The sequence below is a fragment of the Engraulis encrasicolus genome, chromosome 2 (genome assembly GCF_034702125.1).
Source record: "Engraulis encrasicolus isolate BLACKSEA-1 chromosome 2, IST_EnEncr_1.0, whole genome shotgun sequence".
Lineage (NCBI taxonomy): Eukaryota > Metazoa > Chordata > Actinopteri > Clupeiformes > Engraulidae > Engraulis > Engraulis encrasicolus.
In genome coordinates, this window is record NC_085858.1 from 10576308 (window position 1) to 10600412 (window position 24105).

General features: G+C 43.5%; 2 protein-coding genes across 2 annotated transcripts in view; one reads left to right on the forward strand and one right to left on the reverse strand.

Annotated features, from left to right (window-relative positions):
- Window positions 1-1440: 1440 nt before the first annotated feature.
- sgca (sarcoglycan, alpha) lies at window positions 1441-13399 on the reverse strand. Its single transcript, XM_063221667.1, has 11 exons — window positions 13324-13399; window positions 11567-11689; window positions 10183-10337; window positions 9404-9473; window positions 7214-7412; window positions 6634-6820; window positions 5756-5964; window positions 3690-3716; window positions 3035-3208; window positions 2229-2255; window positions 1441-2118 (listed from the first exon to the last, which is right to left on the reverse strand). Exons 1-11 carry the CDS (start codon window positions 13358-13360, stop codon window positions 2112-2114), a joined length of 1215 nt encoding a protein of 404 aa, XP_063077737.1. The 5' UTR covers window positions 13361-13399; the 3' UTR covers window positions 1441-2111.
- A 5171-nt stretch (window positions 13400-18570) lies between these two features.
- Window positions 18571-24105, forward strand: part of ppp1r9bb (protein phosphatase 1, regulatory subunit 9Bb) — a 33106-nt gene continuing 27571 nt past the window's right edge. Inside the window, exon 1 of the mRNA XM_063213009.1 lies at window positions 18571-19953. Coding sequence (XP_063069079.1) covers window positions 18571-19953 — 1383 coding nt within the window. The remainder of the gene's footprint in view (window positions 19954-24105) is intronic.

The following is a 24105-nucleotide window of genomic DNA, read 5'->3' on the forward strand; positions in this document are numbered from 1 at the left end:
CATAGATGGTAGGGCACTCGTTTGCTACGCGGCTGACCCGGGTCCTTTGCCGACCCTTCCCCGCCTCTCTCTTCCCACTCACTTCCTGTCATAAGCTTCATTGTTCTGTCATATAGGCAAAAAAGCCCATTAAAAATATTTTTTAAAAGATAAATAGTTTCACTTCTGGGGGTATTTATGACTCACTGATGTCACAATACTGTTGGTGCTGTATTTATTTAAAAGAAAAAAGTGGGATGTAATTTTAGGTAGAAAAATGTGATTACATAATAATTACATAACAATAATAATATAACAATATGAAACAATGCCTATACATTATCAATAACTTAGCTACTTTCCAAACACTGCATTCTCCCTTTTGGGGACCTCTCTGAAGTATGAAAACAGTGGGGAATAGATCACATTGCAGTGATCTATGATCTCAATGATTTCATCTCATTTCCAGGTTAACCCCAGCCAATTTGGAGCTTTGAGGTTGACTTGTGGGTTAGCTTGGGTACAAGAAGTGACATTAAAACATGTTTGCACACCCCTTTGGACTTTCCTTCTTTAGGTTCTTTTTTTCTTTTTATTCATTGAATGGCATGACGTTTTGACCTTGTGGTCTTCCTAAAGGTCGAAACGTCATCATGCCATTTAATGAGGCTTTGAAGAAGACAGTAGTCGCAACGCAAGGCTTTTTAACTTTACCAGTAGTGTGCCTTTGGAATCTTTGGCAAGACTGTAACCACAGTCACTACTGAAGTTGAGTTTAGCCATATCTTAAAATGTCATTTAATGGATTGGAGTTTGGCCAATTATTCATGCTGTCTCGTCTCTTTTTCATGATATTTGAAGCCAAGATTTTATGAGTGTACTATACTGTAAATCAACTAATCAACAAGCAAGCAATCAAACTCATACAAACAAAAATATAGCAGAACGTAGTAAAACACAGGTCAAATGCAATGGTAAGATGTGTACAGTTATTGCCATTTTGAGCCCAATGGAGTCAATGCAAGTTTTTTTGTTCTCTAAACATGGAGTATTACTATATTTTGTTTCCTTAATTACTTTAATACATCTTATAATAACACTTGAGTGTACAATATTAATATGATTATTATTATTATTGATTGATATAAACAACAGAAGCAACAAGAACAGTAACAATGATAGAAATAATAATAATATAGTCTACTATATCAAATAATTATTTATTTTCCAAACATAGGCTTCACACTGACTTAAATATCACACCCACACATAAGTGCACATTGGTTATGGCAGCAGCAGTCAAACTCAAATCAAGTGTATGCTCATAACCACATGAGAACTCAGTCTAGTTCATTTAGGACTTGTGGCAGTAAGCATATTCAATCATTCATCAAGCATAGCATCAAGCATTTGAACACGCTGATAATGATGATCGTGATAAGAAGAAGATAACATATGCGATTCAAAGCTTTTGCCCAGTTTTTTAAATACGTAGATAGGCCTAAATAAAAAAGTGAAAAACAAACAAAAAATCAACAACAAATAGGCCTATATTATTTTAGCCTTTCTCACTGAAGTGTTTTCAAGGTGGTTAAATGTTTCTTCAGATTTGTAAATTTAAATGTTTATTGTTCAGAAGAGAATCATCTGTGCAGCTCCAAAAGCAATAATGGTAGGCCTACCTAGAGGTGAAAGCCTCAAGACAATGTTGAAGTTTAATATAATAATAATAATAATAATAATAATAATAATAATAATAATAATAATAATAATAATTGTTAACAAAAAAAAAAAACCCTGTGTAACTGTGATCCGGTCATCAGTATGGTCTTTACAAAAGTGCATTCTCTCAGACCAGAGGGTAAAAAAAAATAAAAACACGTGAGGCAAATGGTTATCACTGAGTTTACACAGTGGTGGAAAAGGTCTTTAGCTAAAATGTCAGCATATTTTTTTGACTTGATTATATACATAACATTATCTCAAGTGTTCCACACACATTACAAAGGCACATTTTACTCATGACAAATCAATATAGTTGAAGTCTATGCACATCTCACATCAACATTGCTAATGCTAATCGTCTGTCAATCCACTGCAAACCATGTCCATTGTAAATCTCTATTGTGCTCTTATTTCCTAGAGGGAAAAAGAGAGGCAGATTTTACGGTTTTCTAGATGCAATAAAACGTTACATTTGTCTCTATCTGGTGGACAAATAAGGAAAGTACAGCCAGTCCTCATTTTACCTGGGGAAAGTGTCCACATTGGGTTCCCTGTGTGGAGAAAAAACACGATTTATTACAATAGATTCTGTATCAACTGGTTATATTATGTACATTGGAGCATCAACATGATGATTACGATGCACTGGGAGATTTGGCTAGACATTAGCTTGGTATTATGATGATGCAACTTTATATTTTTTGAATGTTTAAAAAAAAAATGATATACACTTATGTGTATGGTTTACTACAATTTGCTTATTTCACGTGCAAGTTATCTATTGGGTTTGTGCTGAAAGGCATTCAGGAAATGATTGTAAAGTGAAGAGTGGGCGTGGATTGGCCATGTAGTATATCCCCCTGTACTAATGTGTTTCCTCCAGCCTCTGAACTTGTGATGGAAGGACAAAAGTCCTCATTTATATGTTATTGTCTCGTTTACTAATCAAGACATTTCATGGGTGGGGGAGGCCCAAAAAAACTACTCAGGAGGAGGGGAGGTGGGGAGGTGCGTCACCAAAGCAAAAGGCCAGAGATATAATAATCTGTCTGTCTGTCTGTCTGTCTGTCTGTCTGTCTGTCTGTCTGTCTGTCTGTCTGTCTATCTATCTATCTATCTATCTATCTATCTATCTATCTATCTATCTATCTATCTATCTATCTATCTATCTATCTATCTATCTATCTATCTATCTACCACCACTCTGCACTGATTGACAGGAGGAGGAGGAGGGGCGTCACCTTATGAAGAGGCCAGAGATCAAAGGAAACAACAGCAGGCAGGGCCGATATTGATTTGCGGTGAGGTGACCCCTGTGGTGTGTACTCACTGCTGGGCCATGATGAGGGGGATGCTGTCGGAGTATGGCGGCGCGCTCTCCCCAGTGCGGGTGCTGAACATGGGCACGGTGGACAGGGGAGGCGGCATGCCCTCTCTGGTCTCCGCCAGGTCCCGCAGCTCACACGTGTTGCCCACGATGGTGTGGTGGTGGTACAACTGCAGACTGGAAGAAAGAGGACAAAGGGTTAAAAAATGACGTGAGGTTGTGTGTTAGTGTGTGTGTGTGAGTGTGTATGTGTGTGCGTGTGCGTGTGTGTGTGTGTGTGTGTGTGTGTGTGTGTGTGTGTGTGTGTGTGTGTGTATGTGTGTGTATGTGTGTGCGCGTGCGTGTGTGCGTGTGCAGGGAAGCTGACAAGGGGGACAAAGTTCAGTTGCCCCGGGCCCAGGGAGAGAGGGGGCCCAGTATTGGGTTTTCATTGCATTGTATATATTGGATTGGGGGCCCTTTCAGATGACTTTACCCTAGGCCCAGAAAAAGCTGTCAGCGTGTGTGTGTGTGTGTGTGTGTGTGTGTGTGTGTGTGTGTGTGTGTGTGTGTGTGTGTGTGTGTGTGTGTGTGTGTGTGTGTGTGTGTGTGTGTGTGTGTGTGTGTGTGTGTGCATCCTTGAAAGTGTTTGTGGTGTACAAAATTCTTGTTCACTTACTCAGGTGTCATGGCATCCCGTTTATCCCTGTCAACAGGACGAAAGCACAAGGGACAATGTCAACACAGCTCTTTGGGAGCAAAAAATTGCAAATAATTCATACTGTTTCTCTAGGTACACCAAAGTGCAGATGTGGTTACTACATTACAGTTTTTCTCGATTGGTTTGGCTAATTTCTTGAAACCGAGATGACATTTCTTTAAATTTTGGGTCATTTGGCCAAACATTCTTACACTTCTGCACAACAGTTCAGATAACTAGCAAAATGTCATATACCTCCCAAAACAGCTCATTCTTGCATCAGCACCAAACCTTCTCCCACATAAATAGCCAGTACCATAAAAATGGCATATATCCTTCTCAATTGATTTGGCTCATTTGCATGCATTTAGTCATTCTGTCAAAATAAACTGGATGGTTCAGCATAACGCCATGGATCCTCATCACTTGCTCATATCACTCCAAAAACAGTTTACCCGTGTGTCAAAACTAAATTCCTTCCACAGAATGCTGTTTGAAAAAATGTCAAGAAATTAGCCAAATAACAGAGGAAACTGTAGTATACACGGCTGTAAAATTATTTTCTACAAATTAGTAAAGTTACATTACCATCTGGCCTGTTGAACACTGTCATGAATTTACTGTTTACAGTAAAGAAATTCTTAAAATATTATGTCCTTGACTGTTTTGACGATTGTGTAGACTACTTTGCATATGGTGACTCACACAATGAAATCATGCTGACATGTTTTGGAGAGGGCAACCATTAGACTGAGAATTGTCTAATTCGTTCAGATAAGACAGGTCAATTTATTTGGAAAATGTGCTAAATGTATGCTCAATGTGTCAACTGTAGGGTACTTGTATATAGCCATCTGCTGAGATGTACTAAACATTTGAGACATGTACAAAGCATTTGAAATTTGATGAAAGCAATGAAAAATGCCATTCTGTTGTGGGAAATTGTAAGTTGGTTTGGAGATTTGTCCGTGTTGTTTTGAGAATGTCATCTCGGTTTTGAGAAATTAGCCAAACCAATCGAGAAAAACTGTAAATTAACATATTATGAGAACAATAACCAATTATTATTACATATAGATGCTATGAGAATTGTGCTAGTAATTCATGGTGTTTTGTTGACTTGCGTGGTTGCGAAATTAGCAGACTATGAGAAATGAATAGATAAAAAAAGTCATTTTTACATCAGCTATAATACTAGAAGATTTTGCTAACGCAGAACAGAAAATAATGGCTACGTTTACATGACGTTTTTAATTCTGAATTCATAATTCCGAATGAAATAGTTTCGTCGAGTTTGCTTTGATCTTTCATTTAATTCCGAATTGTGAAGTGTTTACATGATGTTTTAATGAGTTAATTCTGAATTAAATGTCGCATGTAAACGTAGCCAATGTTTTTGAAATGATATGCCACTGCCCAGCACCTCAAAAGCAATCTTTGGTGTGAGCTACTTTAATCTAGAGCAGGGGTGTCAAACTCAAACTGACTGAGGGCCAAAATCTAAATCTGTAACAAAGTTGTGGGCCGAACTCAACAATTATTTTCAAAAATGGACTAAAATTGTGCATGCATGCACTTCATACTCATAGTTAAGTTTCACATACACTCTTTTCCATCATATTTGTTAGTTAATGTGTGTCTGCGCATCCTGTGACACAGCAAATTTCATGTTCAAGTCATGTTACGCGATACATTAATGGTGTATGTGGGCCAAATGTAATATACATTTGAAATGATCTCGCGGGCCAAATAAAATGGCTCCGCGGGCCAAATTTGCCCCCGGGCCTGAGTTTGACACCCCTGATCTAGACTATAGAATTTATGGCGCTAGGCCCCCCACATTTGGCCTTGCATGCCCACATGGACACCGGTTTGAGATGCCGGCAGGGGTCGTTTCCCGATCCCGCCCCATCTCTCTGTCCCACTGGCTTCCTGTCACCATCTCAGACCGTCTTATTGAATAAAGGCATAAAAGCCCCTAAAATATATATATATATATATATATATATATATATATATATATATATCTTTAAAAAAGAACTTACAGGCCTTCCCTCCTGCAGCACATGATGTAGGCCAGGAGCAGGAAGAGGAGGAGGGCCAGCGCGAAGGGGAAGAGCACCGTGGCGATGTAGTCGGGGAAGAAGTCACGCGGCGGGAGGGACTCGGGCGGATCAAAGTCACCCCCGCTCTCCAGGATGCCCGAGCCCACTGTGGGTACAGGCGGAGGAGGCTCTGGGTTGGAGAGATCAATCTGATAACAGGAAGACAGCAGATGAGTGGCTAATGAATGGATGACACGTGGATCTTCATCGCAGAAATATTTCCCAGTGGGTTAATATACCTTTTTCTTTATTCTATAGTATTTTTTGTAGTGGAGGAACTTTAGGTCAGAAGATATATGAAAAAGTGCCAAAAAAAGAACAAATCTGTACAGTCTCACATTCCTTCAGACATAATTAACTTCAGAATTGTCTTACTGAGTGTATGTTTGTTTGAGTTATGATCTACGGTATATCTACCTAAAATATCTGCTGTATCTGTCTGGCTACTGTAAAGTATGTCACGTAGGCCTAAGTGAGTACACCCTTGACATTTTTGCAGATTTGTTAGTATATCTTTTCATAGGACAATGTTAACGAAATTTCACATCGACACAATGATTAGTGACCTGTTAACATCATAAACAAACAAAACGTTAATGGCTGGATTTTGATATTTTGAGAGTGAACAACAAATTTAAGCGGTTATAAGCGGTTGTTAACAGGTCACTAATCATTGTGTCTAAGTGAATTTTCTGTAGATGTTGTTGTCCTATGAAAAGATATACTTACAAATCTGCAAAAATGTCAAGGGTGTACTCATGTATGTGACATACTGTATATGTTGATGTACTGTACATTGTGGAGGGCCTTTCTCTCACCAGGGTGGAGCGGCACCACTGCACACAGTTGCTGGCCACGGTGCACTTGCTACAGTCGCTGGTGACTTTGGCAAAGGTGTGGCCAGGCATCTTGTCCAGGGCATCGCACTCGCGCACGTGCTGTGTTGTCCCCACGCCCAGCAGACACTTTGAGAAGTATGTTTCAGAGCCCAGCTTCACATACACACTGGGGCACAAGCACATACAAAACAGTCGTTAGTCGTAGCAGACAGTGTCTTTGAAACAGGTGAATGAGACTTGAACAGTGACATTGTCTTTGAATGTCAGTATTGTAATTATGTGTGTGGTGTTAAAGGGACTTTAATGCTCTTAACCCTTGTAAGGTAGTCTTTTACACCTGTTTCCAGTGTTTGCTTGAGAAAAATAGTAGCAATATTATTAATCTTTCACACTGAGATTCACTGGCCTTGGCACAATTTGTATGAGTACTATGAACCTGGAAAAAGTGACCCCCCCTCCCCCCACCACTAAAGCCCATCCAATTTCCTGGTCTATCAGCACTGACCATAGCAGGTATACTTTGCTTTCATATGTTGTTATGACAAATGCTGTATGTTACCCCTCAAAGTGTCCGGCCAGGGGCAGAGGTACCAGGCCTCCGCGGTCCAGAGCCGAGGTGATGTTGACAAACTCCAGGTCGTCCACGCCCCACATCTTCTGCACGTCCTGCTTGATGTCATACTGAACACTAGGGGGCAGCACCTTCTCTATGTCTCTGCGGGGGATGAAGAACTCGGCCTGGAAGGGCATCAGCTTGGCTGCAGAGAGGACGGGGACACAATGTACACATTGGTAGTCTCCTTGAAAATGTTCCATTTTATTGCCAGGTTATGTTTTTGGTCACATTGGTTTGTCTGACTGTTTGCCTGTCTGACTGTCAGCAGGATAACTCAAAAAGTCATGAGTGGATTTTGATTGAATTTTAAGGAGTTGTTGGAAATGACAAAAGGAACTAGATTGCATTTCCTCACAGAAAATGCTGGAGTATGCTTGCCCGTCTTGCATTCGTTGCCCTTCATGCATGCCTTGCCTTTCATGCCTGACTTGCCCTTAATGCACATGCTGCCCTTCATGCATAAACAACATACAGTTAACCATCTAGATATGAGCTAACTTCCTGTTTGGTATGTATCATATTGGCAAAAACACATTTTCACCAACTGTAGCGCCCCCCAATGGCCGTATTGCACTGAATTCGGTACGTAGCCTCTGGGTGTACTGGAGATCATTTGTGAGAAATTTCGTTAAGATCCGTCAAGGCGTTGCTGAGATATGAGCTAACTTCCTGTTTCGACGGTAAGTTTGCCTTTGTTGTCAATTTTGATTGGCTGCTGTGCGCCGATGCTTTCAGCTATTGCTCTGTAAACTTCAGCATAGGTGCAGAATAGTCAAATGGTGGTCTGATAAAAATTGTAGGACGATCAGACAAAAATTGTGGGCGGAGCTTCATTTTTATTGATTTTTGAATATGTCAAAATGGTGGGAAATTCATGATGGTAAATATGACATCATAGTATACGTTGGATTCGTCTTGACCCAAGGATTACAATGAAATCAAGCGTTTGATGATTCGAAGTCAATACGGGCCAATATGGGCAAAAACACATTTTTGCTTATTGTAGCGCCCCCTAGTGGCGTATTTACACGAAACGTAATCTTTCTCCTCTGGGGATAGTCTTGATGATGTATATAAAGTTGGGTTCTGATACAAGTAGCCGTTGCCGAGATATGAGCTCACTTCCTGTTTGGCGTCTTCGCCGCCAACTTTGATTGGCTCCTGTTTGAAGACGGTTCCATCAATTATTCCAGGAATTTTAGGGTAGATGTATCTCAGTCTGACAATGCCCTTATAAAATTATTGGGACGAGTGGACTAAAATTGTGGGCGGGTCGTCCTTTTTAGTGATTTTTACAAAATTCAAAAAGGCGGGAAAATTATCCTGGCGGAAAATGACGTCATAGGGTGCATTGGATTCGGCTTGGTCCAAGAATTCCAGGGATACCAAGTTTTTAAAATTCTGACCAACGGTTCAAAAGTTACAGTGTGTTACATCTTGCAACTTTGACCTGCTGGTGGCGCTACAGAGTTTGAGGTACCCCTGTGAAAAATACAAATCCAAAGCGGATCACCGAGCCGAACATTTTGGTCTTTGAACGGATATTCTAGCTTGAGCGGTTCTTCAAAACGAATGGATCGTAGAGAAAAAGAGAAAAAAAATAATAAAAAAGAAACGGAAGAATAACAATAGTATGCTTGCCGCATGGCAAGCATACTAACAAGTGATCAAATGTTGGTGGTGATCCGGTTCATGATCCGGATCCAAGAGTTTTTAAAAAGGACTCTTCACCATTTCGGGATAGGGCGAATTTTGACATTCCAGTTTCTAGCTTCATAAAAACAAGGCAGAAAGACTTGGAAAAAAAAGAGAGTATAACATAGTCCAATGTTCTATCAAACAGTCTCCTTGGCGGAGGTCTGCATTCTCTGAGTGCAGTTCTAGTTTATATAGATTTGAATTAGGGAAGTTAAGGTCTGTGTGTGTGTGTGTGTGTGTGTGTGTGTGTGTGTGTGTGTGTGTGTGTGTGTGTGTGTGTGTGCGTGTGTGTGCGTGTGTGTGTGTGTGTGTGTGTGTGTGTGTGTGTGCTTGCGTGTGTCTCTCTGTGTGTGTGTGTGTGTGTGTCTGTGTGTCTTGTGAATGTGTGTGTGAATGTGTGTGTACGTGCACTGCATAATGATTTGTATATTGTACCTCGTGGAATCACATTGATGATCTCAGAATCTTCAAAGGTTTCATAACTGCGTCTGTTAATCACTGTTATCTGCATCCAAAACACAAAGTAAATGCATTAAAATTAAAAATGAATTAAATAACAATTAAAATAAACAATTAAGATAACAATTTCAGAAACTAGGCTACAGCCATCTTTTAGCACAAGTTGAATGACAGCTGACCAACTGCTGTGCATGCACTCGCTTGGAAAAATAAATCCATAGGGATGAAAATATTGGAAATGGAATGCACTTTATTGGGACTGAAACTAACACAATTTGATGGTCCTGGTGAGAGACAATTGCTCTCAACAACCAGTCGAATCCTTTCAACTACTTCATTGATTGATTGTAACAGTGAAGTGGTTAGCTCATAGAAACCCTGTGCTTTTCAATTACAGATCTATGAGGTTTGGAATGTACACACACACATGCAGGGCCACTGACAGCTTTGACTGAGCCCAGGACAAAGTAATCTGAAAGGCCCCCCAGCCCAATAGATACAATGTAATGAGGACCCAATTCTGGGCCACCTCAATCCCTGGGTCTGGGACAACTGTCCCCTTTGTCCCTCCCTGTCAGAGAGAGAGAGAGAGAGAGTGAGTGAGTGAGTGAGTGTGTGTGAGAGAGAGAGAGAGAGAGAGAGAGAGAGAGAGAGAGAGAGAGAGAGAGAGAGAGAGAGAGAGAGTGAGTGAGTGAGTGAGTCTGTCTTTAGGCCTGCTGTGCTCAGCGGATGCCCCCTGTGGTGAGCTGCCGTACCTCGATGACGTTTTTGCCCTTGTCGTCCTCGGTGGGCGTCCCGTACAGGAAGCCGTTGTCATAGGGATTTCTCTGCTTGAAGCGTAGCCAGGCCGGCAGGTCGGGGGAGAACTGCTTATTGCACTTAAACTCAATAGGGTCATTTGGTACTGACCCTATAGACAGGTAGGGGACAGACAGAATAACAGACAGACAGACACACACACGCACGCACAAACACACACACATACACACTTTAACCAGCAGCCACTATTCAAAGGGTGAATGCACACTTTAAAGTGCAATATTCACTGTTTTATTATCACTTATCCTAATTTATCTGAGGTTTTCCTGTGCAGTCCACCACTCGGGGCTCGAACCCGTCACCTCCTAGTCAACACTCCAGTTTGGGTATGGGAGGCACAGCACGATGCCGCTGAGCTAAAGGACCAGTCCAATAGCTCAATGCCGTCGAATCAACGCCATTTTGCTATCAGGGTAGTCCAGCGTGAAATGCTAGTAAATATCCCTTCCTATAGCACTGAGCTAGAAGCCTGCTTTATGGGTCACCTGGTAGTCCGTCTGCCTTGCTGTAAGGCAGGGGTGGGGAACCTATGTCTCGAAGGCTGTTTGCGGCCCTTGAGGTCGTTTTATTCGGCCCCCGATATAATTTCAATATTATGCAGCTTCACATGAAATATGACATATTTTATAAGGGAATCTTAGAAGATACATTTGCAATACAATTAAGTTATATTCAGGGGACCTAGAGAGGGTGGGGTCTATTTTAAAGGTGGCTGCCTTCAATATAGGCCTATAGTGCAGGGAGAAATCCTAATTTGCATTCATAGTGCGGAACCTCGGAGGACTTTTACGGCCCTCGGATGAATTTGAAGTGGCCCCTGGACTGAAAAAGGTTCCCCACCCCTGCTGTAAGGTCACAGTTTCATTGGGCCTGAACCACACAGTAGGCCTACACATTGCATTGGTATAGTTTAACTACTTTTCATCACTGGAAAGTCCTCCCCTGTGTGAGAAACGGGTGACATAACACTTAGCTGACACAGATACCCAAAGGGGCTTACAGTACATTTACAGGGTATTGGTAACAGTCCCTGGAGCAATGTGGGGTTAGGTACCTTGCTCAAGGGCACTTCGGCCATGGATGAAGGTGTGCTTTACATTGCACTTAGCTGACGCTTTTATCCAAAGCAACGTACAGTTATTTACTTACAGGTTATTGGTTATAATCCCTGGAGCAGTGTGGTTAGGTGCCTTGCTCAAGGGCACTTCAGCCATGGATAGAGGTGTATGGCAAGGTGAGATTCGAACCTGCAACCTTCTGACCTTAAGACTACCTCCCTAACCATTAGGCCACGGCTGCCCAGAACTGGTGTGTCCTCACCATAGATCTTGCTGACGGGGTGGAAGTCGGCCTGGTACACCTCTCTCTGGATCTCAAACACAAAGAACTGGCCAATGGGGGCAGTCCTCAAAGCCTGAGCCACAACGGAGCTGGCGGCACACACTGTGGGACACACATGCATGAACGCACGCACGCACGCACGCACGCACGCACGCACGCACGCACACACACACACACACACACACGCACACACACACACACACACACACACACACACACACACACACACACGCACACACGCACACACATCAAATAGACAAAAATAGACAAATATGAAAGCTTGGTATATACAGGGTGTCCCAATAAAATGTACATCTACAAATGCATGTTCTTTTCAAAGAATGTACAGACATTACTAAGATTTTGTCACTGCCCAACTGGTGTCTAAAGTCTATGCAATGAGACATGCAACAGTCTGTGAAGGCCAATGCAACCACTGGAAGTGAACGCACTATCAGTGCCCGGACCAGAATGGATGTCAGTTTGAGAACAGATTAATAAAAAACTTGGTAACACTTTATTTTAGTGTTACATCTATAATACATACAACAGTAATGCCTGCATAAATAACTTGTAAGGCATGTATTAAACAAAAGCTAAGGCCTACTAGAGCCTTACTAAGGTTGATTTGGTAATAAATCCCTTATTGTGCATGAACAAGGTATTTGCAAATACATGCCTAACAAATGTTTGATTTTGCTTAGTACACGCCTTAAAGTCACTTATACAGACACATTGTATGTATTAGTGCTAATAGATGTAATGCTAAAATAAAGTGTTACTAAAAACTTTATTCAATATAAGTTGTACACTTTAAATACATTTCAATAAACACTTAACTACAATTACTTTACGTTTGTATAAATATTTGGGGGACGGCTGGCATATACTGACACTCCCCAAAGTTTTAGAAATACATACATACATTGTTTTATTGGGGGGATATTACTTGAAACAAATGAAACAAAAATGATATATGAGCCTCACATCATGTCTGTATATCTGTGTCTCTGAGACTCTGCCTCTCCGTCTGCCTTTCACTCAATATAGACAAAACTTTCTCCCAGTTTACAAATGTGGCAATATTACAGTTAATTAATATAATGAATGCAAGCAGGTATTGCGTAAAGCTACTAGCAGAAATAATACAGTATTTATCAGTTAATATGTGCCACAGCCAAATCATAATCTCTCTTTTTTTAATTATCCAAAAACAAGACTGTTGAAACCTCACTGTGTCTACCATTCCAACAGTGGAATGCCTTAATTTTGGTTGAAAAACCACTATTACTACACAACTTTATTATTTGTTACAACTTGGTCATTGCCTTCCTGGTGACAACAATCTTACCATACAGGGACGATTAGTATGTTAGTGCAGACAATGATAGTGGTGAGTACCTTCAGCAAGGCCTACATTTCTGATATGAAGGCTCATGCGAATCAGTGCAGCAATGGCACCACATGCTAATACTTCTAACAGTTCTATTGTTTTTTGTTTACATTGAAAAGAGCTTGGGATTTAGTCTGAGTGGTTACAGTATATAGGTCATATGTAGCAGCCCAGCCCTGCCCATCTAATAATGACCTCCCTACTGTATACCCCCCCTCAGACATCCAGTAAGTGTGCAGCTATACTCCATTAAAAAAAAATATTACTTTATGTTGTTTCCACTATGATGTCAGTTTTGAAAGATCTCCGTCAACTGTCCACACGTTATAAAAAGTAAACTTGCCTGCGAGAAGTAGAGCCCAGTGCTGTGGAGCCGCCATCTTGGACTGAAGCTTTGATGGACAGCAGCAGGAGGAAAGGAGGGCTGGGGGGCTTCTGTGACCACACACCCACACACAGACACACACACACACAGAAACACACACACACACACACACACACACACACACACACACACACACACACACACACACACACACACACACACACACACACACGCACACACACACACACACACACACACACACACACACACACACACACACACACACACACACACACACACACACAGAGAGAGGCAGAAATACACAGGAGCTATTTTCTCACCACTCGTTCTGAGCTATTACATCCTACATTCCTTTAAGGTTTTTCTGGTGCTGTAGTGTCACCGAGCTTCTTCGCTACCCACCACCCCCCCGCCCCTCTCTCTCTCTTTCTGTGTGTGTGCGCGTGTGCGTGTGTGTGTGTGTGTGTGTGTGTGTGTGTGTGTGTGTGTGTGTGTGTGTGTCTGTGTGTGTGTGTGTGTGTGTGTGTGTGTGTGTGTGTGAATATCTCTATGAATCAGAAATGCCCTTAAGACCCAACCATGCCTGTCGTTATACATAGCTAGCTTTTCATTTACAGTAATAGTAAATCTATTTCTTACATTTACTTAAGTTAATAAATAGCTAGCCTATGAGTTAATTCCAGATGATGATTATGATAGCAAATCTGTTTCTTACATATACATATTTATACGATACTCCTTATATTTAGCCCTATATAAACTTTTTTTCCAGTTAGCTTATTCTCTTTGATTGCTGTCTCTCTATCTTCATCTCTATTTACCGTTATCTATTTTTGTGCTTTTATTTTTGGCGCTGTTGTGTCTACTTTTCCTGAGATGTTTATATTGTACAGTGACCTTGAGTGTTTACAAAGGCGCTTCCAAATAAAATGTAGTATTATTATGTATAGTCCACTCCTGCCACTGGTAAATCATTATAAAATACATATAGACCTACTGTATAGGATGAAAGTCGTATGTGGCAAAATTACAGTATTGTAATAATAGCCTATACTTAATAGTTGAACACTGTACTAGTGAAACTTTACCTGAAAAACATTTACTACCACAGCATGATACTACTCTGACAGTACAAAGGGCCTTTCTGAACATTTTATTTTCAGATTATCACAGTAGGCCAAAGCATCAGGGTAGTGGGAGATAAGGTAGACAGAAGGGGAGAAGAGGAGAAAGTGAGTGAGAATGAGAGAGAGAGAGAGAGAGAGAGAGAGAGAGAGAGAGAGAGAGAGAGAGAGAGAGAGAGAGAGAGAGAGAGAGAGAGAGAGAGAGAGAGAGAGACCACGGTTCTCTTGGTTGTAAGGCCCACGTGTTTTCTCCTCTGCAAGCTAGTATTTGTGGAGCAGGGGCGTATCCAGGACATTTTTACTAGGGTGGCCAAGATGACACACAAATATAGTCTGAGGTGGCCATGGAATCATGGAATTATATACACATACGGGGGTCCTCCCACACAGAAAATGTTGCATTTATTCTATGCTATTTCCTGCATTTTAAAGAAAAGCACCAGTGAACTTCAAATAGGCCTACAATATTTTGTAGTAGTATAATATATATATATATATATATATATATATATAGTATTGAAATGTTCTATGTTTAGGTCTTTGTTTTCTATGTACGTATTCACAGAAATTAAAGATAAATGCACACACATATCCTCATTAAGTTATTTTAATGTGCCAGGCTTTTAATTGAAAGTGCAGTGTAATCTGGTTAAATGCTATGCATTCACATATAAATATGCATAATTGGCCATTTTTAAATAACTGAAGTATGAGAGAGTAGACACCAACTTCATGAATGACATCTGAACCTGACATACCATGCTCAGTAGGTGGAGATCCAGACAACACAGATTCACAGTCCGTCTCCTCCTCCTCCAAATGTGGCTGGTCAACTGTGGTAATACAAGGATAGTTTAAAATGACAGACAGACAGACAGACAGACAGACAGACAGGTCCATGCACATATACATATAATACAAATCTTTAGTTCATCATCTTCTGTCTCAACATTTGTCAGCTGTTAAACCCTGTAATGCATGGCGTTATACCTTTGTCGTTACCAGAGTTACCATAGTGTATTACTAAAGACCCTGTGTTATGTAGTGTGGCACTATGACAGAACCTTTTTGATGACAATAACAGTGTTCCACTGGTTGAACGGTGTGCATGAAAGGGCTACATGTAACTAATTCAAACTTTCCATGCACAACCTACCATCTTGTATTGGGGTAGTGGACTGCTCATCAACACTATCCCTAGGCTGCTGGCTTGTGTGGGCATCATTCTGCACTGGTGCTGGTACCTACATGATCTCGAACGAATTGCGTCTCATTTATCACGCAAACCAAAACTGAAATTGCGTCGCATTTACGACGCATTCTCTTTACACACATGCGCAGTGGTCATGCAGGTCTCCGTGACAGGTTAGGTTTAGGGAAAGTTTTGGTCAGGGCACAAATTTAAAACTCAGAAACGTGGCCTTACTGACAGGTTAGGTTTAGGGATGGTATTGGGAAGGGCACAGTTGTAAAACTATGAAACATTGCATTACTGACAGGTTAGGTTTAGGGATGGTTTTGGGAAGGGCACAGCTAGACCAATCAGAAGCTTCCTATGTGCTCTAGACAGCAGGGAATGCGTCGGAATATGTACGCAATCTTGGATGTTGGTTTGCGTGAGAAATGAGACGCAATTTTTCGAGATCAGGCTCGCTGGTACTGGCTGTAGCTGACTCTGACTCTTTTTTTCTTGATAAAGAAGCTCTCAATATCGTTTCTTCTCTTCATCTTAATGTCACTCACTGGAGGAAATGTAATCAAATCAATGCAACCAATTAATCATTCAATCAACTCACTTCTAAGCATAGTAACTGGCTACAATATCAGAGGGATTATTGTCGAATTGGCAGAGTACACATGTTGTGTTCATGAGTTTTGTGTTCGTGGTTGTGGTTCCCCTTAGAGTAACAACTTTGACTTCATTCAACAATGTCAGAATACAAAAAAACCCTATATTATTGATGTTGACAGTGTCAGATGTCAAAGCAGTGGCATATGGTTTTAACAAAGAAATTACATGACGTGAATTTCAAGTCTGAGGCGCCGTCGGCCTGCAAGGCAATTACAGCTGTGAGCAGTGGCTGATTCTAAAGCCGTGGCTGCAGGGTTTTAGCAAAGAAATTACATGACGTGAATTTCGTCGGTGAACAAACTCACATCTGTACCATGATTTTGTGTGCGTGACGATTTATTTTCGCTACGTTTGAACAAAAGGATTACGATATATTGACACATTTGAGGTCAAATATGTACCGCAAATTTAGCTATTGGGGGGGAGTCATACTCTGAAGTGGACTAGCGCTGTGGGTTTAGGCAACACATCTGTGACTGAGGCAGAGGTGCTCTTTACTATGACTTACTCCGACTTTATTTAAGTTTGATTTAAACTCCAAGAAAAGTCAAGACAATCGAAGAAGCAAAGGAGAAGCTTCTCACTGACAGAAGGCATCACAACAATCATAGGACAGCTTAGCATTAGTTCCAATGTGTGGCCAATGGGCTATCCAAACGGTTTCATATTAACTATCCTGTTATCAACAAAACAATAAACTGACGTGCACGTTAGGATTGCGCTGTGCTACTAACTTGGTTTGCAGCTGCCACAACACTAACTTGCTCTCATTTAGTCATGTTGTTGTTTCGTGTAGCTATCTCGTATTTTGGCTCTTCCTGGCTGCTAATACTTGCATAAAGTTTTCAAAATTAGGTTTTCCAACACATTCAGACAACCAACAAATCATTAAATTGCCATACCTTATTGTCCAAATTAGACTGTCCAGGCAGTTAGTGGATGCGGTCTCTCGTGAAGGAACTGCAGGTGACACAGTGCTCCTCAGCATCGCTGGTGCGGGGTTGCCAGATCTTTCACGATAAATAAGCGACTATAGGGGCAGCAGGCGACACGCAGTGGTCATCTCGTGTAAGCCTACTGATCAGAAATCAGCCTTGTGCAGCATCAGTCCAACGACTGTCGTGTTAGTTAAAGTGTAAAACTGACCCTAGATCTGTCAGCCAGCGATCACATTGGATTGACAGTTCTCTTGTTTGTTGTTGGGTTGACGAACTTGAATGATTACCTGATAATTACCTATTATTGGTCTTATACTGTTGTTATTATTGTATATTTATTTATTTATTTTTAAAAATATATTTTTTTATTAATTACTTGTCGAATCAAGGGTGGCCAGTAGGGTGGACAATAGCGTCCCAGGGGTGGCCCTGGCCACCCCCTGCCCCCCCCTAGAATCGCCAGTGTTGTGGAGCCTATGCTCGTTCTCGGTGCCAGCTAGCTGGATAAGGCCAAGCGTCAGGATGCAGGAAGAGCTGTCATATAGCCGAAGCATCACTAGGTATGCCAGCTCTGTGGCATACGCAGCCCTAAACATGGCCCTAGTGCCTATCCGTATCACAGCATTTCTAAAACATTTCCCAATCAGCAGTGGGCTTTTTTTTTTTTTTTTTTTTAAATGACGATTTACACCCGTGTCAGTTTATAACACACTAAACCGATATGTTTAAGTTGTGGGGCTCAGGCGCTTTGATAATGGAAAGCGTAGTTGAGGGATGGTCGGCACGAACCAGTAACCAACTCGCACTATGACCCATGCGCGCGCCTCCTCTTGCTTTCACCGCCGCAGCAGCAGCAACAGCAGCAGGAGCAGCTCGAGCGCAGGGACTGAAAATCTGCTGCCGACAAAATGAGAGATCTAAATGATGTGGCGAAAAGGGATTAAACGTGGCCAATCTGTCGTCAGTAGGAAATCCAGGGCGCACTGGTGCTCTACATTTTTTAATACTTTTGTGATCAGCACACTTCCCCCAATTTCAACCCTGGCGTGGGGCGGTGGATGCTATTGACCTGGAGTATTGTAAGATGCACCGTTGCATTTTTTCCCTCTGTGATTCTTGATTCGATCTTCTACGTGTAGGCCTATTTTTTCGCGTGGGATTTAACGGCCTATTGACGATTGATTCTGTTTTAGTTGGTTGGTATTATTCGCCGTTTCGTAGCAGGACGGTAGACATCAGGGGGCACGGATTTGCCTACTGACTGCTGACACACTAAGCGAGCGAGGGAGCCATGCCGTTACTGAGTAACCCTGGAGACGCTTGATTGATCATGATGAAGACTGAACCCTCGTCCGCAAAGACGGCCAACCCCACCGCGCTCCGTAGCCCGTCGCCTCACCGCAACGCCTACGAGGCGAGCATCCAGGCGCTGAAGCCGGCGGCCAACGACATCCTGAGCAACGCCGCCAACGGAGATGCCCAGGATGGGAAGCCCAGGCAATCGAGCCGCGGCCGCACGTACGGCTCTAACGTGCACCGCATCAAAAACATGTTCATGCAGATGGGAGCCTCCTCGCCGACGGAGGGGGAGGATCCGGGCAAAGCAAGTGAGAGCGATAAGCCCGTGCGCCTCACCCTCCCCCGCGCCGGGAGCTTGAACGAAAACGTGGACCACAGCGCGCTGCTGAAACTGGGAGCCACCGTCTCCGAGCGGGTGAACAAGTTCGACCCAAAAGCGGAAGGCAGTAACGGCCAACAACGAGGCGTTGTCTCCCCCTCATCCTCTGCATCCTCCAGCTTCTCCAAGCTGCAGGAGACGCGTAAGATCTTTGAGCAGACTCAGCAACAGGAGAGGCAAGGCGTCACGGGCCGTGTTCTGCTGAAAAAAGAGCGGGTCGCTGGCATCCAGGACGGGCGGCTGGACGTGGTAGCCCGGTTCAACGGCAGCACAGAGTCACTGGACAGTCTCGACGCGGTGGGTGGTGCCACCGAGGCCGTCTCGCCTACCGTGAGCCAGCTGAGCGCGGTGTTCGAACGGGCAGCCGAGCTGCGGAACAACCTGCACCGCCTGTCAAACACGCCGCCGTTGCCGTCGCGGGGCGTCACCGCCAAACCTGGCACACTCAACTCCAAAATAATTGCCAAACGTGCCCGGGGCTTTCCCGCGGGGTCCAATCGAGAAGACGCATCAAATCAAAATCAGAACCAACGGCAACAGGATGGAACCAAGAACCAAGGCTCCCTCACGACCGACGGGTTCTCATCAGCTGCAGATGGACACCCGAGGGCTGCTGAGTGGGCCGAGAACGGCACAGGTGTGGCAGGATCGCCACCAGAGGCCAACGCACAGCAGGCGGCCAGCGAGGTAACCAGGGCAAGCCGGGGTGTGCACAGCAGCCCCATAGAGAACGGCAAGGAGACATTTGACAGGAACGGTGCCCATGAGGGAGAAGACGGGGAGGTTACGGGAAGGGCAGCAGGGGGCTGGAGGCGAGGAGGAGACGGAGAAGAGCAGCAGAAGGAGGGAAATCAGCTGGATATCAGCACCTACAGTGCCGCCGGCGAGGAGTCAGCCGGCAGCCAGGAGGAAGAGGAGGAGGAGGAAGATGAGGCCTACGAGCCTGAGTCCAGCTGCACGGAGATCACAGGCCTTCCCCCAGAGGACGAAACGCCCCCCAGCCGCAAGATTCGCTTCAGCACCGGCCCCATCAAGGTGAGTCTAGACCTCTTTTCGACCAGGGCCGGTGCTGGTGCCGTGCCGGTGCAGGGCCGAGGCCAGTTCGGCACCGGCTCCAGCACCAGCACCTGCCCGGCCCTGGGCTCTGCAAGGTAGGGCTAGGTGGGGCAGCCGTGGCTTAATATGGTTAGGGTGGTGATCGTGTAATTATAACGTTACAGGGTCAAGTCATGTTACCTTCCAGGTGCACTCGAGTAAGGCACCCCAAATTGCACCAGGGACTGTATGTGCTACATATAACTGCACAGCTATGCGTAATGTAATGTAGGCTAGTGTAATGTAATGAAATGAGAGATGATAAGGGCCGTAATGAAATGATTGTGGAATAGCTGCTGTCTGCTGCAGGAGAACCAATTGCTGTGCCAGCGGATGGTTTGGCTATAGCATTATCATGGGGTAGTTGTACCCTAAGGGTAAGGGAGTTGGTCCTGTGATCGGAAGGTTGCGGGTTTGAATCCCATAGCAGGATGTGGGTGCTCTCATCCACGTCTGAAATGCCCTTGAGTTCCATTGAGTGTAATCAATACATTATACGGACATACAGCAACTGTAAGTAGCTTTGGAACAAAGGGTCGCCAAAGTGTATTGTAGTGTAATGCAATTGTTATGCACAGATACCCAAACACAAAGCCCACAGACACGGTGTGCACTCTAAAGACTAGTCTGCCATATGAAACGCACACACTGCCGTTGCCCCCTTCTCAATCAAACCCAGGCAACCTCTGAAGCCATTTGCGGCCCTTGAGGCCATTTTATCCAGCCCCCGATATAATTTCAATGTTACGCATCTTCACATGAAATCTGAGATATTTTGTAGAGATGTACAGGATCCAAGATCCGGTTCCGGATCTGGCAGGATAATAGGGTTTTTCAGACTATCCGGATTCGGCAGGATCTTTAGCAGTGGATCCGGTATCCGGCAGTTACCTAAAAATTAGGATCTGGGGCATCTCTACTTTTTACGTAGCCTAGGCTTTTCAGTCAGTCTTTCACAACCCTAATCGCTGCATGGAGTGAAAGCCCTTTGGAAGCGGTCGTTGAAGGCAGTGTGGCAGTAAGCCAATGAGTCTTAAAAATAGTTTGCGCCAACGTAATAAAAAGGGCCCACGTGTGCGAGTTGGCTATGTGTTTCATCCCTTTTGTAGGATCCGGTATCCGGTTCCGGATCCGGCTGGATCTTAAGCAGTGGATCCGGTATCCGGCAGGATCCTAAAAATCAGGATCCGGTGCATCTCTAATATTTTGTAAAGGAATTTTAGAAATTACATTTAGCCAACAATACAATTATCTTCTATTCAGGGAACTAGAGAAGGCGGGGTCTGTTTTAAAGCTGGCTGCCTTCAATATAGGCCTAGTGCAGGGGGAAATCCTGGTTTGTGTTCATACTATGGCCCTCGGAGGACTTTTATGGCCCTTGGAGGAATTTGAAGTGGCCCCTCGAATGAAAAAGGTTCCCCAGCCCTGCCTTAAAGGGAAGATGTTCTGCTTACCCCACCCATCCTTCCCATGCAATCTATGCAATCTACTGTGCTGTTTCTGTATTGTTATTGAGGAAAATGATAGTCGGCCAGAGATGAATTACCGGTAAGCTGTTCAACTCAGATTGAAATACCAAACCCTGTAATGCGTTTCAGGGTCCAATCCCCTGTTATGAGTTTGTTGATACCACTTACAAGAATGCTGCCCCACAAAGACAAAATGCAGTAACTACATACAGTACATTTTGTCAAAATTGCGCTTAAATCGAAAATGCTCTTCGTTGCACCTCCTTCATCTTGTGACAAAGCCTTAGGATCCAAATATGTTTCCTTTTAGAGATATTGCAATATCAAATTTGGTGTAACAACAACATCCAACCTATCCATCCATACTTTGAAGGCATTTCTCTCAGTTTCAATGTTGGCATAGTTACTGCACTTTGCCTTTGTCGGGCAGAATGGCAATGACTATGTTGTAATAGATTGCTAAAGACTGTCTGATGCCATAGTGGTGTAGTACTGTGGTTGTGACATTGTTTTACAGCAAGTAGTGCAGCGTTCCTCTGGTGGAACAGTAGACATCATATTGGCCTTCATACTATTTATTATGTTGTTGGAGTCAAATTACTCAGAGACAAGAGACCTTTTTTTTTGGATTTTTGGTCTGTGAATTTGGCATAATCCTTCAGGTTTGGTAGTGAGTGTTGTGTGTTGTAGTGGTATCACAACATGCATAGAGCTGTTTATGCTAGTCAGTCCAAGAGCAATACAAATATTGTTTCTGAGCTCCCGAAAAATTGGGAACTCCTCCCACTTTGTCTGGAAGCAAACAACCATTAGCAAACCAAGGGAGGCGAGTCAACCATGCCGTTTGGGAAATGTTAATTGTCATGCTCTTGGTCAGACCAAGTCTTGAAGAGATTTGAAAGTCGATGATAATCAGGCTAGTTTATGCAGTCTTCCTAGAGCGCATTACAGCTCCAGGCTGTGTGGTTGGCTCACTTGGCTGCACATAGATATCTGTGTGATTGCTTGGCATATGGTTGCTGAATAACCGCACAGTACATATGATGGCAAAGCACAGTAGGTGCCTGGGAGAGGAAGGAACATGAAGATGGTATTTTGTGTTCAGTGCATGTCTGTGCGTGTGCGTGTGTGCATTTCTGCATACTGTGCTAGAACTCTGGCACCATTGCCATCTTGCCTAGGAGGGAGGGTGCCCGTTTGCCATCCCTGGTGCCGTGTGGTGAGACGACGAGGACTGTTGTGTTGTCCCCTTGGTGGTGTCCCTGCTGCCATCCTGCACACACATTGCTCTGATCTCTCTCTCTCTCTCTCTCTCTCTCTCTCTCTCTCTCTCTCTCTCTCTCTCTCTCTCTCTCTCTCTCTCTCTCTCTCTCTCTCTCTCTCTCTCTTTCTCTCTCTCTCTCTCTCTCTCCTGCACACACGCATGCACGCACAGAGTTTCTGTATGTGAGTGAGACGGAGGACAAAGAAAAGGCCTGCAAAAGAGGAAGGGAAGATCATGTTTATGGGGAGCGGGCAGACACAGCACGTTTGCCTGATTGCGTCGTTATCTGGGTCTCCATGCCTTCTGTAGCTTTTCGAGTGTTTACTCTCCCACTGTACTCCTCCCTCTGCAGTAGGACACAAAGGGGGCTCGTCTCCTCCACATATGGTATTGAGTACTATGGCCAGAGATTCTTTAAGTATATAGAGATATGCCAACATAATAGGTTTCTATGGGCACTTAACGCGACCAGGTTCCGGTCTGCCTAAAGGGCCGTGTCATAATGCTCCTACAATGAATAGAACAGACCTTAGGTCTGCCTAGGTCTGCCTAAGGGGGGCCATAATAGAATCAGGAAACAATGGGCCAATGGAACCTCTCTCTCTCTAGTCTCTCTGGTATGGCTGCACCATATCAGAAAAAAATCGATACTCGATAACAGCATGCAATACCTCGATAAAAATATTTAAACGATATTTAGCAATACAGCCGAGTGTTTTTCTTGTCACTAATTTGTCGGTCTGTGTGGGGGGCGCGGCTTTGGTTGTGGCGGCCTTCTCGCGCATTTGTTGACATTCAGCTAGTGATTGGACAGCACATATTTTCTTTTACTGGTCATTGATAATTAAGTCATTGTCGCGATATGCATATCGCCACTCATATTGCGATTTAGATACATTTTCGATATATTGTGCAGCCCCATAGTATTAAGTGTATAGAGACCCCACTTGCGACCTGACTTGAGCCGCTCCTCTTATGCATCAAATATGGCCGCTGGTCTGCGTGAAACCTCTCTTCCATAAGGGATAAGGGGTGTGCGCATGTGTGTGTGTTTGAGAGAGAGAGGGTTTTTTTGTATTCGTTATTGTTTTATGTATTGGTCTATTTGACCTATTGATCGATAGGCCTAGATGTTTTGGAGAGAGAGAGAGAGAGAGAGAGAGAGAGAGAGAGAGAGAGAGAGATTGTAGCTTTGAGGGTTTGTGTCAACAGGCCTCATTTATGCAGCTTTGATGATTCACTAAGGATTGTCACAGATAGCCCTGACAACCGTTGCTATGCCAGTGTCTGGAATTGACAAGCGTTGCTTACATCACAGTCAGCATAACTGCTCTGCACATAGCCCATGCACAAGTCCAT

Excerpts from the sequence above, each read along its gene's own strand:
- sgca (XM_063221667.1), bottom strand. The coding sequence starts at position 13,360 with ATGGCGGCTCCACAGCACTGGGCTCTACTTCTCGCAG. Across the intron at positions 11,690-13,323 it reads CTGGGCTCTACTTCTCGCAG|TGTGTGCCGCCAGCTCCGTT; the intron begins GCAAGTTTACTT and ends TGTGTCCCACAG. Across the intron at positions 3,717-5,755 it reads TGCTGCAGGAGGGAAGGCCT|GGATAAACGGGATGCCATGA; the intron begins GTAAGTTCTTTT and ends TCCTGTTGACAG.